At 44.1% G+C, this 18,735-nt stretch overlaps 1 protein-coding gene across 2 annotated transcripts in view; it reads right to left on the reverse strand.

Moving 5' to 3' along the window:
- The window catches only part of slc12a5a (solute carrier family 12 member 5a), a 277,239-nt gene extending 258,663 nt beyond the window's left edge, over positions 1 to 18,576 (reverse strand). The window contains exon 1 of one of the 2 annotated variants that reach the window (XM_071336731.1): positions 18,121 to 18,576. In XM_071336731.1, coding sequence (XP_071192832.1) covers positions 18,121 to 18,283 — 163 coding nt within the window. In that variant the 5' untranslated portion in view covers positions 18,284 to 18,576. The remainder of the gene's footprint in view (positions 1 to 18,120) is intronic. The other variant, XM_071336732.1, reaches the window with a different exon arrangement.
- Positions 18,577 to 18,735: the final 159 nt, after the last annotated feature.

Raw genomic sequence — 18,735 nt, forward strand, 5'->3', positions numbered from 1 at the left:
CTGAAACTGGACCGAATTATGTGCTATGTGACGCAGAGATTCTGCTGCAATGCATTCAACTTTCCAGATGGGGATGAAGGATTGCCAGTTTGAGTGAGACTAAATGAGACCGTGAGAATGGCCTACTCCTTACTATGCTTCTCCCCTGTTCAGTATCCATGGAAGTGGCGGGCGGCCGAATACAGGATATATATTTTTTTAATATATCTTTTTTAACTAGGCAAGTCAGTTAAGAACAAACAAATTCTTATTTTCATTGACGGCCTAGGAACAGTGGGTTAACTGCCTTGTTCAGGGGCAGAATGACAGATTTTTACCTTCTCAGCTCAGGGATTCGATCTTGCAACCTTTCGGTTATTAGTCCAACGCTCTAACCACTATTCTACCTGCCGCCCCATATGCGTTGCAGTCAGGCGGCAGGGTCAATGCCCAAATGGACCGAGAACGCAACCGAGCTACGAATACACTATGCCGGATACCAGGGCGAACAGACTGTTCTGTTTGAATTCTCTGTTGGCCTTATCTTGTAAACATATGGTTGGTTTTGTGTTGTATGATGCCCTGAAGTTCTTTATATAAAGAATCACGTTTGAAACAAAAACCTTGTCTCTGTCCTGGCTTGAGACTTTAAAACCAGTTTTTGACATTATATTCTCCACAAATCTATACAAGAACATAAAATATTGCAGTTAGTATTTCTTGTAGTATGCCTACGAGTAACCTGACTTAAAAAAAAAAAAGCACATTTTGGCATCTTAAGCAGAATGGAAGAATTGACCTGAAAGTAAAGAAGACAACCGCAGTCACCTTTTGACATTGCGCTAGCTTTGTGGCATCTGTAGTAATGGTGATGGAGGATGTGTAAAACCAGGGCCGTGCACACTGATCAAGTTCCTGCTGGAGGAGCAGGGAAGTGGGCTGTGGAAGCTCCAGCCCTACAGGGACACACAAGCCATTTCTCCAAATCTTGCCCCCTGCCACCCTCTACTGAGGCACGTAGACAAACTGCAGGTGGTTCGACGCTTTCTGCTGATACTTTACAATGCTGGTTGACTACCTCTGTTAACCCATGCAGTGTTAACGTTGGCTTAACGTTTGAGTTAGTTAGGAAATGTAACGTTTAACTGAAAAAGGTCCTATAGGAGAGAGCTTCAATGATTAAAAGACAGATTTGATAAAGCATGTACAGTATATGGTATACTGCAATATGCTTGATGGGAAACGTTTAAGCTAGTGGTGTATCCAGAGGGGAGGGAACTGTTTACAAACTAATAACCACCATTTCACCTTCAAGCTTCTCTTCAAACTAATAACCACCATTTCACCTTCAAGCTTCTCTTCAAACTAATAACAACCATTTCACCTTCAAGCTTCTCTTCAAACTAATAACCACCATTTCACCTTCAAGCTTCTCTTCAAACTAATAACCACCATTTCACAGTCAAGCTTCTCTTCAAACTAATAACCACCATTTCACCTTCAAGCTTCTCTTCAAACTAATAACCACCATTTCACCTTCAAGCTTCTCTTCAAACTAATAACCACCATTTCACCTTCAAGCTTCTCTTCAAACTAATAACCACCATTTCACAGTCAAGCTTCTCTTCAAACTGGTAGCCTCCCTCTAGAAGGATCAGTAGCCTCCCTCTAGAAGGATCAGTAGCCTCTCTCTAGAAGGATCAGTAGCCTCCCTCTAGAAGGATCAGTAGCCTCCCTCTAGAAGGATCAGTAGCCTCCCTCTAGAAGGATCAGTAGCCTCTCTCTAGAAGGATCAGTAGCCTCTCTCTAGAAGGATCAGTAGCCTCTCTCTAGAAGGATCAGTAGCCTCTCTCTAGAAGGATCAGTAGCCTCTCTCTAGAAGCATCACGGTCAGTAGGTTGACAGGAGACAACAGCTCCATCTGATATTGGGGAAGTAGTGACCGAACTTACAGACTTTTGCAGTGTGTGTGTGTGTGCGTGTGTCTGTGTGTGTGAGGGGGTGAGTGGTACTTGATTCCTCCACCAATAGGTCTGATACCGCATGATGAAACTAAATGTAACGTCATGAAACATCGAGCAGGGAGCAGTGAAAACGCACAACAATCTCCGACCAGAAAAGGCAGATCTCTATCGCAGAAGACAAGGGAGAGCTCCAACACAGAAGACAAGGGAGAGCTCCACCGCAGAAGACAAGGGAGAGCTCCAACGCAGAAGACAAGGGAGAGCTCCAACGCAGAAGACAAGGGAGAGCTCCAACGCAGAAGACAAGGGAGAGCTCCACCGCAGAAGACAAGGGAGAGCTCCACCGCAGAAGACAAGGGAGAGCTCCACCGCAGAAGACAAGGGAGAGCTCCACCGCAGAAAACAAGGGAGAGCTCCACCGCAGAAGACAAGGGAGAGCTCCACCGCAGAAGACAAGGGAGAGCTCCACCGCAGAAGACAAGGGAGAGCTCCACCGCAGAAGACAAGGGAGAGCTCCACCGCAGAAGACAAGGGAGAGCTCCACCGCAGAAGACAAGGGAGAGCTCCACCGCAGAAGACAAGGGAGAGCTCCACCGCAGAAGACAAGGGAGAGCTCCAACACAGAAGACAAGGGAGAGCTCCACCACAGAAGACAAGGGAGAGCTCCACCACAGAAGACAAGGGAGAGCTCCACCGCAGAAGACAAGGGAGAGCTCCACCGCAGAAGACAAGGGAGAGCTCCACCACAGAAGACAAGGGAGAGCTCCACCGCAGAAGACAAGGGAGAGCTCCACCACAGAAGCAGTCTTCTTCACTGGGAAAGAATGGAGCGAAGAAAAGTGACAACATAATTCTGTCCCTCGTGATTCGAATCGCTAAATTATGGATAAAAGTCGTGATGGCTGTTGTTATTATTCAAATCGATTCCTGCTGCTGTTGTCCTACATTACCATTTGAGATGTCTTGCTGCAACAACAGAGAGGCTCTATGGCCCCAGTTTTGAGCGATTGTTTTCTTTTCATCACAGTTTACCCTTGTCTGTCTTTTTACTTGCTTTTTGTGTGAAGTGGCATTGGTTTGTCAAGTGATTTCTCATGAGCTAAGGCTCCTAATTCAGACTGGGTAGAAGGGGAAGGAGGGTGCAGGGAGTCACACATCACAGCCCAATTCAGTCTGCCAGTTCACCTCACTGAATCTTAGCATCTATCCCAAATGGTACCCTATTCCCTATTTAATGCACTACCAGGGCCCATATATGGCTCTGGTCACAAGTAGTGCACTATATAGGGAATAGGCTGCCATTTGGGTCAAAGCCAAAATCATTTCTCCTCCAGTAGTGTGGAGAAACAGTGCCCAGAATCAAAGTGGTGATGACAGATAGGATCATAACCTCTGATGCCTATTGGTGATGACAGATAGGATCATAACCTCTGATGCCTATTGGTGATGACAGATTGGATCATAACCTCTGATGCCTATTGGTGATGACAGATTGGATCATAACCTCTGATGCCTATTGGTGATGACAGATTGGATCATAACCTCTGATGCCTATTGGTGATGACAGATTGGATCATAACCTCTGATGCCTATTGGTGATGACAGATAGGATCATAACCTCTGATACCTATTGGTGATGACAGATTGGATCATCACCTCTGATGCCTATTGGTGATGACAGATAGGATCATAACCTCTGATACCTATTGGTGATGACAGATTGGATCATAACCTCTGATACCTATTGGTAGTGATGACAGATAGGACGTACCACTATACTTGAATGTACAAGGGTACATAGAGGGTACAAGGGTAATAATCTCTATTACAATGGTTCTCTAAGCTGACGTATACATATAGCCCATGTAACGGCTGTGAAATGGCTAGCTAGTTAGCGGGTACGCGCTAATAGCGTTTCAATCGGTTACGTCACTTGCTCTGAGACTTGAAGTAGGGTTTCCCCTTGCTTTACAAGGGCCGCGGCTTTTGTGGAGCGATGGGTAACGATGCTTCGTGGGTGACTGTTGTTGATGTGTGCAGAGGGTCCCTGGTTCGCGCCCTTGTCGGGGCGAGGGGACGGCCGTAAAGTTATACTGTTACACCCAGTCAGGCTTAATCAAAACGTATCGCTAATGTCTTATTTGAGCCTTATAATAGATGTATTATAATAGATCAGCAATCTAAAGGGAGAAACAGTTTAAAAAATATATATATTGTAGCTCAGTCAAGTGCCACAATGTTCTCTCATTATCTGACGTGTCTGTGTTAAAACTACACAGAGGTCTCCTCTATGGCCTTCTTGTGAGTGGGATTTTGTCACCTTCTCTTTCTATCAATCCCCCCATTCCCCCTTTCTTTGTGCAGATATCATTACATAACCAGGATACGAGGGTTTTACTAAATGATTGCATGTCTCCGTCCTGCGGTATATATACCTTTTTCGCTGCCACCCGAGACACACGTGCACGTACATTCACAACCTCAAGCACATGCATGAAACTCAAACCCACACTGATGCAAAGGGACATCGCACATCACACAACCCCCCCTACCCCAACACCACACACGTGTAACCTGAACACATGTATGTCTGCATCGCTTTCTCTCTCTCTCCCTCCCTCCCTCCCTCCCTCCCTCGCGCACACACACACACACCTTCATGATTCACTAATGTGAAGCAGAGATGAAGAGCAATACTGCCCCCTGCTGTTTTAACACAGAACCAGAGACCTAGGATCAGTTGAGTCTTTTAGATCCTAATGAATCAGATTATAAAATGGAAAGGACCTGATTCTAGATCCAACATTAAATAAATCACGTGAAAAACACAAATTTCATATGTATATATTTTTCACGCATTTCTCCCGTATGATTAATTTTCACCACTTCCACTATGTTTTTGCAAACATTTACAATGAATTTGCTCTCGCATTTAAAAATTATTTCCTTGCAATATTTTATTTTGCTATCAATACTTTAGGGTTTATGTCTTGCTTTCAAGATCATTATTTTTGTTTGCAATACTAAAAATGTTGTTCTCACTTTCAGAAGTTTTGCTTGATATTAATGCACAAAAGTAACTCACTCACTAGAGGATTGCACCATATAATAATACTATTATTTTATTAAACGTGTTTAAAACAGCAATCCTTATTTGAAACATTAAAAAAAGTTCTCTCCCCACCCCAGTTTCAGTAAAAAGTTGAGGGATGGGGCAGGAGAAATGCAACCACTCTCAAACCCATAGATTACGCTATGGATGCAAGGACTGACCATCCATTATATCAGAAGTATAGTTTTAACCATGTTGAGGCAATACAGTGTTTGTTTACATTTACTTTGTTAAAAACATTGGAGTAAATGTGGAGTTTTCTGACATGTGAAACTGCAAATCAAATTTTTTCAAGTCATTGAAAAAGCAGGGTTTTAGAAATGTTTGCTAATTTATTACAAATAAAAACAGAAATACCTTATTTACATAAGTATTCAGACCCTTTGCTATGAGACTCGAAATTGAGCTCAGGTGCATCATGTTTCCATTGATCATCCTTGAGATGTTTCTACAACTTGATTGGAGTCCACCTGTGGTCAATTCAATTGATTGGACATGATTTGGAAAGGCACACACCTGTCTATATAAAGGTCCAACAGTTGACAGTGCATGTCAGAGCAAAAAACAATGTTTTTCAGCGGCAGGGACTGGGAGACTATTCAGGATCGAGGGAAAGATTAACGGAACAAAGTACAGAGAGATCCTTGATGAAAACCTGCTCCAGAGCGCTCAGGACCTCAGACTAATGGCACCGGAGGAGATGGCTCCTAACCAATTGTGCTATTGTGTGTGTTTTTTCATGTTATTTGTAACTTATTTTGTACATAATGTTTCTGCCACCGTCTCTTATGACCGAAAAGAGCTTCTGGATATCAGGACAGCAATTACTCACCTGTAATATCTTATGTTTCACCGAGTCGTGGCTGAACGACGACATGCATAACATACAGCTGGGTGGGTTTTAAATGCATCAGCAAGATAGAACAGCTGCCTCCGGTAAGACAAGGGGTGGAGGTCTGTGTCTATTTGCAAATAACATTTGGTTCACAAAGTCTAATATTAAGGAAGTCTCAAGGTTTTGCTCGCCTGAGGTAGAGTTTCTCATGATAAGCTGTAGACCACACTATTTACCAGGAGAGTTTTAATCTATATTTTTCATATTTGTCCATTTACCACCACAAACCAATGCTGGCACTAAGACCGCACTCAACAAGCTACATAAAGCCATAAGCAAACAAGAAAATGCTCAACCAGAGGCGGCGCTCCTAGTGGCCGGGGACTTTAATGCATTTGACCTCATTTCTACCAGCATGTCACATGTGCAACCAGAGGAAAAAAATCTTTAGACCACCTTTACTCCACACACAGAGACGCGTATAAAGCTCTCCCTCGCCTACCATTTGGCAAATCTGACAATAACCCTATCCTCCTGATTCCTGCTTACAAGCAAAAACTAAAGCAGGCTGTACCAGTGATTCGCTCAATACGGAAGTGGTCAGATGATGCATATGCTAAGCTACAGGACTGTTTTCCTAGCACAGACTGGAATATGCTCCGTGATTCTTCCGATGGCATTGAGGAGTACACCACATCAGTCAATGGTTTCATCAATAAGTGCATCAATGACGTTGTCCCCAAAGTAATTGTACGTACATACCCGAAGCCATGGATTACAAGCAACATCCACACTGAGCTAAATGGTAGAGCTGCTGCTTATAAGAAATCCCGCTATGCTCTCTGACGAACCATCAAACAGGCAATGCATCAATACAGGACTAAGATTGAATCGTACTACACCTGCTCTGATGCTCGTCTGATGTGGCAGGGCTTGAAAATTATTATGGACTAAAAAGGGAAGCTAAAATACTTCTATGCTCGCTTCGAGGCAAGCAACACTGAAGCATGCATGAGAGCACCAACTGTTCTGGACGACTGTGTGATCACTCTCTCCGTAGACAGATTACCAGGACTTGTTCTCAGAGAATGCGCTGACCATTTGGCAAGTGTCTTCACTGACATTTTCAACCTGTCCCTGACCGAGTCTGCAATACCAACATGTTTCAAGCAGATCACCATAGTACCTGTGCCCAAGACCACCAAGGTAACCTGCCTAAATGACTACCGACCTGTAGCACTCCATGGATACGTCTGTAGCCATGGAGTGCTTTGCAAGGCTGGTCATGGCTCACCATTATCCCAGAAACCCTAGATCCACTCCAATTTGCATACCACCCCAACAGATCCACAGATGATGCAATCTCTATTGCACTCCACACTGCCCATTCCCACCTGGACAAAAGGAGCACCTACATGAGAATGCTATTCATTGACTACAGCTCAGCGTTCAACACCATAGTTGGGGCTCCATGCAAGATCTCACCTCATGTGGCATCAATGATCATGAGGAAGGTGAGGGATCAGCCCAGAACTACACGGCAGGACCTGGTTAATGACCCGAAGAGAGCTGGGACCACAGTCTCAAAGAAAACCATTAGTAACACACTACGCCGTCATGGATTAAAATCCTGCAGCGCACGCAAGGTCCCCCTGCTCAAGCCAGCGCTTGGGTACAGGAACAATGGTGGACATGGACAATGGTGGACATCTTGAAGCAAGTGGGGACAGCAGACTGGGAGAGATTGAATATATCTGTAAACACACCAGCCAGCTGGTCTGCACATGCTCTGAGGACACGACTAGGGATGCCATCTGGGCTGGCAGCCTTGCGAAGGGTTAACACTCTTAAATGTCTTACTCACGTCCCCTACGTCAAAGCAGACAAAGAAGTTGTTTAGCTTGTCCGGAAGCAAGATGTCGGTGTCCGCGACGTGGCTGGTTTTCCTTTTGTAGTCCGTAATTGTCTGTAGAACCTGCCACATACGTCTCGTGTCTGAGCCGTTGAATTGCGACTCCACTTTGTCTCTATACTGACGTTTTGCCTGTTTGATTGCCTTACGGAGGGAATAACTACACGGTTTGTATTCTGCCATATTCCCAGTCACCTTACCAGGGTTAAATGCTGTGGTTCGCGCGCTTTCAGTTTTACGCGAATGTTGCCATCTATCCACAGTTTCTGGTTAGGGTAGGTTTTAGTCTCAGTGGGTACAACATCTCCTATACACTTCCTGATAAACTCAGTCACCAAACTGTTCCTGGATGGTTGGGAGAAGTTGCTCTCGGAGGATGTGTTGGTACCATTCTTTATTCATGGCTGTGTTCTTAGGCAAAATTGTGAGTGAGCCCACTCCCTTGGCTGAGAAGCAACCCCACACATGAATGGTCTCAGGATGCTTTACTGTTGGCATGACAGGACTGATGGTAGCGCTCACCTTGTCTTCTCCGGACAAGCTTTATTCCGGATGCCCCAAACAATCGGAAAGGGGATTTATGAGAGAAAATGACTTTACCCAAGTCCTCAGCAGTCCAATCCCTGTACCTTTTGCAGAATATCAGTCTGTCCCTGATGTTTTTCCTGGAGAGAAGTGGCTTCTTTGCTGCACTGCCCTTCTTGACACCAGGCCATACTCCAAAAGTCTTTGCCTCACTGTGCATGCAGATGCACTCACACCTGCGTGCTGCCATTCCTGAGCAAGCTCTGTACTGGTGGTGCCCCGTTCCCGCAGCTGAATCAACTTTAGGAGACGGTCCTGGCAATTGCTGGACTTTCTTGGGCAACCTGAAGCCTTCTTCACAACATTTGAACCGTTCTCCTTGAAGTTCTTGATGATCCGATAAATGGTTGATTTAGGTGCAATGTTATTGGCAGCAATATCCTTGCCTGTGAAGCCCTTTTTGTGCAAAGCAATGATGACGGCACGTGTTTCCTTGCAGGTAACCATGGTTGACAGAGGAAGAACAATGATTCCAAGCACCATCCTCCTTTTGAAGCTTCATCTGATCACTCTTCATAACATTCTGGAGTATATGCAAATTGCCATCATACTAACTGAGGCAGCAGACTTTGTGAAAATAAAAAATTTGCGTCATTCTCAAAACTTTTGACCACGACTGTACACGCTGACACGGTTGCCAGGTGTACAGTGTTTCCCCCGACACATTAGTACGGCTGGCTTCCGGGTTAAGTGGGCATTGTGTCAAGAAGCAGTGCGGCTTGGTTGGGTTGTGGTTGGAGGACGCACGGCTCTCGACCTTCGCCTCTCCCGAGTCCATACGGGAGTTGCAGCAATGAGACAAGACTTTAACAACCAATTGGATACCACGAAATTGGGAAAGTCGTATTCCTGGTCGTAATGCTGGTAATGCTGGTGAGTTACCACCGCTCTGATATCCAAAAGTTCTTCCCGGCTGTATCTAATAACACGAAACATTTTCTGGCCTAATAACGTAAGAAATAACACATAAAAAATCAAAATATTGGAAAGTTGCTTACGGGCTAGAAGCTTGGCTGCCCTCTCTGCCGGCGCAATTTTTCATCACTAAGCTAAGGACCCTGGGACTGAACACCTTCCTCTGTAACTGGATCCTGGACTTCCTGACGGATAGCCCCCAGTGGTAGGCCTGATCACCAACAACGATGAGAGTGGTGTGGTGCCAGGATAACAACCTCTCACTCAACGTGATCAAGACAAAGGAGATGATCGTGAACTACAGGACAAGGAGGGCCGAGCACGCTCCTATTCTCTTCGATGGGGCAGTAGTGGAGCAGATTGAGAGCTTCAAGTTCCTTGGTGTCCACATCACCAACGAACTATGATGGTCCAAACACACCAAGACAGTCGTGAAGACGGCAGACAACGCCTATTCCCCCTCAGGAGTCTGAAAAGATTTGGCATGCGTCGTCAGATCCTCAAAAAGTTCTACAGCCTCACCATCGAGAGCATCCTGATTGGTTGCATCACCGCCTGGTATGGCAACTGCTCGGCTTCCGACCGCAAGGCACTACAGAGGGTAGTGCGTACAGCCCAGTACATAACTGGGGCCAAGCTTCCTGCCATCCATGACCTCTATACCAGGCGGTGTCAGAGGAAGGCCTTAAAAATGACCAAAGACTCCAGCCACCCTAGTCATAGACAGTCCTCTCTGCTACCACACGGCAAGCGATACCGGAGCGCCAAGTCAAGGTCCAAAAGGCTTCTTAACAATTTCTAACCCCAAGCCATAACTCCTGAACAGCTAATCAAATGGCTTTATTTGTTAATCAAATGGCTTTATTTGTTAAACCTGTTTTTGCTTTGTCATTATGGGGTATTTTGTGTAGATTGAGGGACTTTTTAAAAATCAATTTTAGAATAAGGCTGTAACATAACAAAATGTGGAAAAAGTGGAAGGGTCTGAATACTTTCCGAATGCACTGTGTATCAAATTTGAATCAATCTAATATGACATTGATCTGAATAAGTATATTTTGTCCCCTCTGTATTCTAGCTGTGTCATATCATTGCCAATGTGTTGAGATGAAATCACTGGAAAGCCGCAGATAAACGACATAACCTGGTAGATAACAATGGTTAGCCAAAGAAATGTGATTTACAGCCACTCAGTCATTATTAAGGCTTCTGATTAGCATACAATTCCTATTCAGTTGTTATGGAGGCAATGTTCTGACAGATAATAAATGGAGGGGGAAAAATTTAGAATATTGCACTCCAGAGACAACAGTCCTTTAGGCCCAAGTCACTGCTAAGCTTACCTAAACATTGACTTACTAATGCATTCACGGGTGCCAATCAATGCGACTGAGAGACTGAACATTATTACTGTAGTCACTGAACGATAGAGGGCTGAGCACGGCCGTTAGAAGGATATCAGCGTTTACAACCACACAGGAAGTGTATTATTCCCAAATAAAAGAGTCCCCCCATTAAGGGAAAGGGGAATGCCTAGTCAGTTGTACAACTGAATGCATTCAACTGAAATGTGTCTTCCACATTTAACCCAACCCCTCTGAATCAGAGAGGTGCGGGGGGCTACCTTAATCAACATCCGGTCTAATCAATACCAGTCTGTTCCACAATGGGGAGGGACAGTCCAGTTTAATCAGCACCAGTCTATTCCACAATGGGGAGAGACAGTCCATCTTAAATCAGCACCAGTCTGTTCCACAATGGGGAGGGACAGTCCAGTTTAATCAACACCAATGTTATGGAAAAGCTCAGCACCAGTCTGTCCCACAATGGAACAACAGTCCAGTCTAATCAGCACCAGTCTGTCCCACAACGGGAGGGACAGTCCAGGACGAACATAAACACAGATAACAGGCCACAATGAACAGGCAGGGCAGAATGGTGCTCTGTTTCTAAAGGCTGCACTGTGCAGTGTGCCACACACACACACACACGTTCATAAAAAGAGAAAAAACAGTGTACATAAAATACTCAAAGATATACTAGTCATTCAGAGGAACCTTACACAGACATTTCTGAGCACCTTGCCTATCTGTCACTTTGTGCAGGCTCTGTGTCCCTTGTGATGTACACTGAGGTATCAGGGTGACCGCTGACCCCCATGCCAAGTGGTGTTGGTTTTTTCTGGATCAGAAAAAGAGCTTAGGTGGTTGGAGTGGAAGTGGTCGTGGCAATGGGCTGCAGGGCTGAACTCAGCCTTCACCAAGGTCCGGGGGGGACTCACTGTAAATTGGGTATAATGCCTGGTACCTCAGCCCAAAAGAACCCTGAATTGCTCGATTTTGGGATTTTTTCTTCTTCTGAAAACCTGACTGTCCAGATTTTATTTTGGTGCATTATCTTCTCTACAAACTTTCTGCCCCCAAATAATTGTGTAGTTATTTTGTTTGTTTGTTCTTTTCTACTGTATGGCCCAAGAATTTCCTATGCAGGAAAAACCCTGTGGTCAAGGCATTGTTCGAGACCAAAGAGTTGAGTCTAATGCAATGGAACAGTGGCTTTTATTACTGGGTGGGATCCATAACATGTCACTAACCTGCCACCCCCCACGCTAGTCTGAGGTCTACCGGCTAAAGTGTGCTAATGGTACACACGCACATTCGGCACACACACACACACACACACACACACACACACAGTGAATACGCTGTCGATTCTGTTGTGTTCCAGGGCCCAGGCCCTGGTGTGTGTGTGTGAGACACATCACACACACACACACCAGGGCCAAGATGAGGGATTAATTATGCATAGAGTTAAAAAAGGGAACAATCAAAAACCCCAAAACAGCTCTGCATCTGCTCATAGAGTACAAGTTAACGGATCAACTTTGGTCTCCTCTGTATTCGATGCATTAGGAAAGTATTCAGACCCCTTCACATTTCCCACATCATTTTCGTTACGTTACAGCCTTATTCTAAAATTGATTCAATAGTTTTTTCCCCCCTCATCATTCTACACAAAATACCCCATAATGACAAAATAAGAAGAGGTTTTTAGAAATTTTTGCCCCTATTCTTCTCTGCAGATCCTCATAAGCTCTGTCAGGTTGGATGGGGAGCGTCGCTGCATAGCTATTTTCAGATCTCTCCAGAGATGTTCGATCGGGTTCAAGTCCAGGCTCTGGCTGGGCCACTCAAGGACATTCAGAGACTTGTCCCGAAGCCACTCCTGTGTTGTCTTGGCTGTGTGCTTAGGGTCGTTGACTTGTTGGAAGGTGAACATTCACCCCAGTCTGAGGTCCAAGCGGGCTGTCATGTGGCTTTTACTGAGGATTGGCTTCCATCTGGTGGTTCCAAACTTATTCCATTTAAGAACGATGGCGGCCACTGTGTTCTTGGGGACCTTCAATGGTGCAGAAATGTTTTGGTACCCATATGCAGAATTGTGCCTCGACACAATCCTGTCTCTGAGCTCTACGGGCAATTCCTTCGACCTCATAGCTTGGTTTTTGCTCTGACATGCACTGTCAACTGTGGGACCTTATATAGACAGGTGTGTGCCTTTCCAAATCATGTCCAATCAATTTAATTTACCACAGGTGGACTCCAAGTTGTAGAAACATCTCGAGGATGATCAATAGAAATAGGATGCACCTGAGCTCAATGTCAAGTCTCATAGCAAAGGGTCTGAATACTTATGTAAATAAGGTATTTTAAAATATATATATATATATATACATAAATTTGCAAAAAAAAAGAAAAAAATCTGTTTTCGCTTTGTCATTATGGGGTATTGTGTGTAGATTGCTGAGGAAATGTTTTATTTAATCAATTTTAGAATAAGGCTGTAACGTAACAAAATGTGAAAAAAGTAAAGGGGTCTGAATACTTTCCAAAAGGCACTGGTAATACGAAGATATTAACAAAGATTCAACATCATTTTGGGGAAATTAGACCACACGGGTGAGGATGTTAGAAATCAAACAAGGTCATCATAGAGGTGATTGACTATAGTATATTGCAACAGAATACTGCACTAGGATTTCTCTATGGGTTGCAGAATGGAGCGTATCAGGACAGTGAATACGCTGTCGATTCTGTTGTGTTCCAGGGCTATATCAAAAACAACGTCATCAAGATGAACAGCTCCACAAGTTCACAAATGTCCTTGCGGTCCAAGGTAAGGTTGACTGCAAGGCGATACACACCACTACCCAATCCAATAGAATGATCCACAACTCTGCAAGGTCAAGGACAATGGAGCTCCACCTGCGGGGAATCAAATCACATGGTGTGAGCTGTCTTTCTCTCACACACACACACTTTGGATCGATAGAAACAGGATCACAGGGAGGGAATATATATATATGTATATATGCGTAGCACCACTAAGTTGTAAAAGCGAAGGTCTTCACTGTGCCTGGATGTCATAACAGCCCTGAGCTAACACGGTGTCAATGACTTGGCAGAATCACACACCTGGCCATTTGGGATCCACAACTGTATGGTGGAAAAATGTATTTGTACACTAGCATGCATACACCCACCCACCCACCCACCCACACACAGCAACATTAGCAACAAGAGCTACGCCTCCTACCTACGACCGCAGCACAGCTTTGCTTAAAAAGTTAAAATCCACTCTCTCTCGTGTACAATTGCTTTATACTGAAATCCTTGTGTTCGCCCTGCAATGTTTTACACAGAACTTCAAACTAACGTTTCAGTCAACAGATACAGTCAACCAATTAAAACTTGGAATCAAACCATTTAAGTGACGCAAAGGCTGAGACCTATTGAGACACCTCCACTTGACGAATGTTATTTATCAATTTTCTCATCTAAACAAATGTGTACTTTTCTACATTCAACATTTGCTGTTATTCACATCCATTAATTTAGCTGGAACGACGAGGTGTCTTTGTTCACACAAAAACCATGATTCTCTTTACCTGTATCCAACAGTGTAAATGATTCATTCCTATGCAAGGTAATACTATCGATCTGAGGTTGGACATCCAGTAAGACTGAGTGGAACAGCCCCTGGAGCTCACTCGGGGGGGTAATATTCTTACTGAAACGTTGAAAGACATTCAAATAATCACCAGATCAATGTAATATGAAAGAAAGCTTGTTTCTATACAGCATATAGCACTTTTTTTCCCTCACTCACTGCAAAGCCATTTGTAATGTACTATGAGAATGAAAAAGGTGCTGTAGCCATGGAAACTGTTATCGTTGATCCAGAGACAAGAGCCTCCACAAGGCTGTGCAACTGCTGTGTCTCCTGGCGACTAAGGGAGTCCCTCTGTGAAGAGGTTTCTCCTTTCCAGGGGAAAACGAGGAGATGACAAGATTTGTTCCTACTTGTAATGCAGGCCCTGGCCAAGAGAGTGATTGATACACGCAACAGTATTTATTTTGCAAAGTGAAAACTGAGAAGTGCTGAGAAGGCATTTTCCATACTAATTTCACAAAGTAGGGAATATAAGTATTGGTGACACCGGTGACATAGTGGAATAGGTAATGGACGACTTTCATTACTCACATCTCCGGACTTTAACTGTGGCAACCTGTCAGAAGTAGCTGTCCCATATATAACCGTAGTGTTCCCGCTCCTCCAATATCTTTAAGCGGCTGACAGCTTGGAGCAGGTCAGGTGCCAATGCAAAGGACAAGAGGCTTTAGTCGGTGTAATGGGAAAACAAGAGGATGGATTTAATCAAATTTCAAATGGAAAGGGGGATACCTAGTCAGTTGTACAACTGAATGCATTCAACTGAAATGTGTCTTCCGCATTTAACCCAACCCCTTTGACACTGCCAATGTTATTACGCCACAGCTTTAAAATGTGCATTTGAAGTTTGAACAAAATATATGAGACTTTGAGAGTCAGAAAATAGGCTAATGTGTTTGATTCATTGGGACTACATGTACATTTCAGTCATTTAGCAGACACTCTTATGCAGAGCGACTAGGGTTAAGTGCCTTGCTCTGGCCCAACGCTGGCCCAACGTTACTGGCCCAACGCGCTTAAATCGCTAGACTACCTGCCACCCTTAAGCTTCAAACCTGGACAATTTTCTCTCCACCAACAAGAAGGGTGTGAACAGTTTGTGTCATGAACAGTGCCTCCGCCCATAGAAATAGACATGGGTGGCCGCGAGATGTTCCCCAATGCTGGAAGGGGGGCCTGAGTGAAAAAGTTTGGGAACCCCTTCTCTACATGTGTTAGGTAGACTTTCTCCTCATAGATTTATGCTTCCAGTTTTAAGAATAAACCCCTGTATGCAGTCAGTAGACAAATAAAACAGATAGGTCTACCTGCCTACTGCATAAACTGGTTTGATTGAATGATGCTCCCATTTAGTTGCTTTCAAAATGAAATTGGGTCCATTGGATTTTGCACAATAACTGCTGCTCCGATTTTAGTCACCAGTCCTCCTGAAACCCAGATAATTAGCTATCATTAGTATGCTATTAAGACTTTACAATGGCTTGGGAAGTCAACTTGTAACACATTTGTTATATTGCAAAGCTTATTTCCTGCAATTCTATACATTTTGCCATTTGTCCGTCGGACTGCCAGATGGTGAAGCGTGAGTCCAATGGTGGCGAGCTTTATACAAAACCAGCCGACGCTTGGCATTGCGCATGGTGATCTTAGGCTTGTGTGCGTGCGGCTGCTCGGCCATGGAAACCCATTTCATGAAACGCCTGACGAACAGTTCTTGTGCTGACGTTGCTTCCAGAGGAAGTTTAGAACTCGGTAGTGAGTATTGCAACCAAGGACAGATGATTTTTACACGCTACATGCTTCAGCACTTGACGGTCCAGTTCTGTGAGCTTCTGTGGCCTGCCACTTCACGGCTTAGCCGTTGCTGCTCCTAGACGTTTCCACTTCACAATAACAGCACTTACAGTTGCCAGGGCAACTCAAGCAGGGCAGAAATTTGACGAACTGAATTGTTGGAAAGGTGGCATCCTAGTATGGTGCCATGTTGAAAGTCACTAAGCTCTTCAGTAAGGCCATTCTACTGCCAGTGTTTGTCTCTGGCTGTGTGTATTATTGTAAGACACAGAGTTGGTGAACGGATGATCTACGCATGTGTGGTTCCCACCGTGAAGCATGGAGGAGGAGGTGTGATGGTGCTTTTGCTGGTGACACTGTGATTTACTTACAATTCAAGGCACACCTAACCAGCATTCTGCAGCGATTAGCCATCCCATGGGTTTGCACTTAGTGGGACTATCATTTGTTTTTCAACAGGACAATGACCCAAAACACACCTCCAGGCTGTGTAAGGGCTATTTGACCAAAAAGGAGAGTGATGGTGCTGCATCAGAAGGCTACAATCACCCGCCCTCAACCCAATTGAGAGGATTTGGGATGAGATGGACCTCAGAGTGAAGGAAAATCAGCCAACAAGTGCTCAGCATATGTAGGAACTCCTTCAAGACTGTTGGAAAAGCATTCCTCATGAAGCTGGTTGAGAGAATGCCAAGAGTGTGCAAAGCTGTCATCAAGGCAAAGGGTGGCTACTTTGAAGAGTCTCAAATAAAATATATTTTGATTTGTTTAACACTTTTTTGGTTACTACATGATTCCATATGTGTCATTTCATAGTTTTAATGTCTTCACTATTATTCTACAATGTAGAAAATAGTAAAAATAAAGAAAAAACCCTTTAATGAGTAGGTGTGTCCAAACTTTTGACTGGTACACACACACACAAACATACATATACATATATATACACACATGTGCATCTCAGGCGCGCCCCAGAGTTTGGGAACCACTGACGTAGAGTACCAAAAACCAGTAAACGACACAAAAAACTTTCTAAAATTCATTGACTTCAGGGAAAAGGTATATGACACACACACACACACACACACACACAGGTGGATTTGATTGAATTCACCCTTGGGAAGTAATAAATGAGCAATGAAAATTAGAATTAGCAGAAGTGTCATCTGTATGCTAAATGTTTACACTGAACCAGCCCCTATGATAAACACAGTATGACCACTATTGATCTGTTCTGAATGGTTTTATGAACTGAACATGATGTATTGCATTTCTTCTCAGTCTATAGAATATTGCCTACATGCGGACAGAGTAAACTGCTAGAATGATTAAGGAACAATGTGGCTAAATGTAATACCACCAACAGAACTTTAGAAGGGTTTATTCATGTCAAGCTTTAGGGGGAGGGGTTTGTATGGTAATGGGATGTATTGATTTGCCATACACCTGTCCGGCATCCAGACAGTCTCAGTAAGATTAATGCACACTCATGGAGTCTCAGCCAGTAGTGTATGCTTGTCTTGCTGCAAGGGTTAGCTGCTGTGACTCAACATTCAATGACACCATAGCTCCAAGACAAAAGCACAATATTCCAACGAATCACAAATGTGCAACAAACAATTTTCCATAATAATAGCGTGTAAATGATTGATGTGATTGGGTTGGTTATTTGCTAGTTATAAAGCCACTTCATTATAAATACATATATATATATATATATGTGTTCTGTCTGTCATGTCCGTCATTTGAATTAACTTTCTTTTTAAACAACATAAAACATCTAGAAAAAGGCATTTCGATGGACATTTTGCGCACTGCACCTGTGGCTAGATAGCGATTATTTTTATTTGGCTGTTTGGCAAATGGAAAATTGTTGACCTGCGGTCATTTAAAATTCATGTCACACACATCTGTTCACAGACACTATGGTGGCACCCAGCAACCAGCAAGCATCCAGGCGTTAACATGATACCCAGCATAGGATACTATACAGTAGAAGCGCGCATCCTACCTTGCACGACCACTACCTCCGTATTGAAAGACACCTCTTTGTTTGAAGAGCTCGGAGTGGGTTCATCTCCCTCGAACAGTTGGTTCACCTCGCCCTGGATGTCTGACACGTTACGGCCGCTGTCGCTCTTGGAAAAGGCGGTCACGGTAAACCTCTGGCTCATGGTGTCTCCGGTGGTACCTCACAACCGTGAAACAAGCGGCGAGTCTCCTGCCTTGGCGGCGCCCCGGTGGAGGAATTCACCGAGGATGCAGATGGAGACGCAGATAGAAGCTCCTGACAGCTGTTGAGAGGGCTGTACACCGACCCAAGTGATTGTCCTCGGTATCATTGACTAGATCTCTATCCGCAACAAGTTTCCCTCCGTCTTGTCTTTGGAAACTGCGGCGTTTTGGTCGTTGATATGAGATATTGAATGATGAGAATAAGCTATCACATCAACCAGTGTCTGGAAACGGTTGTGCACCTGGGTCCTAAAGCCGGTGTTATATAGGTGAATAGATAGTATAGATAGCCATACCTTTTACCATGAATGACAATGTTCCCCTTGTGCTTTCAACCATGTGCAAGCATTAGCCCCATAATGTAAGCAATGCCACTTTTATAGTTATCTCC

The sequence above is a fragment of the Salvelinus alpinus genome, chromosome 12, assembly GCF_045679555.1.
Source record: "Salvelinus alpinus chromosome 12, SLU_Salpinus.1, whole genome shotgun sequence".
Taxonomy (NCBI): Eukaryota; Metazoa; Chordata; class Actinopteri; order Salmoniformes; family Salmonidae; genus Salvelinus; species Salvelinus alpinus.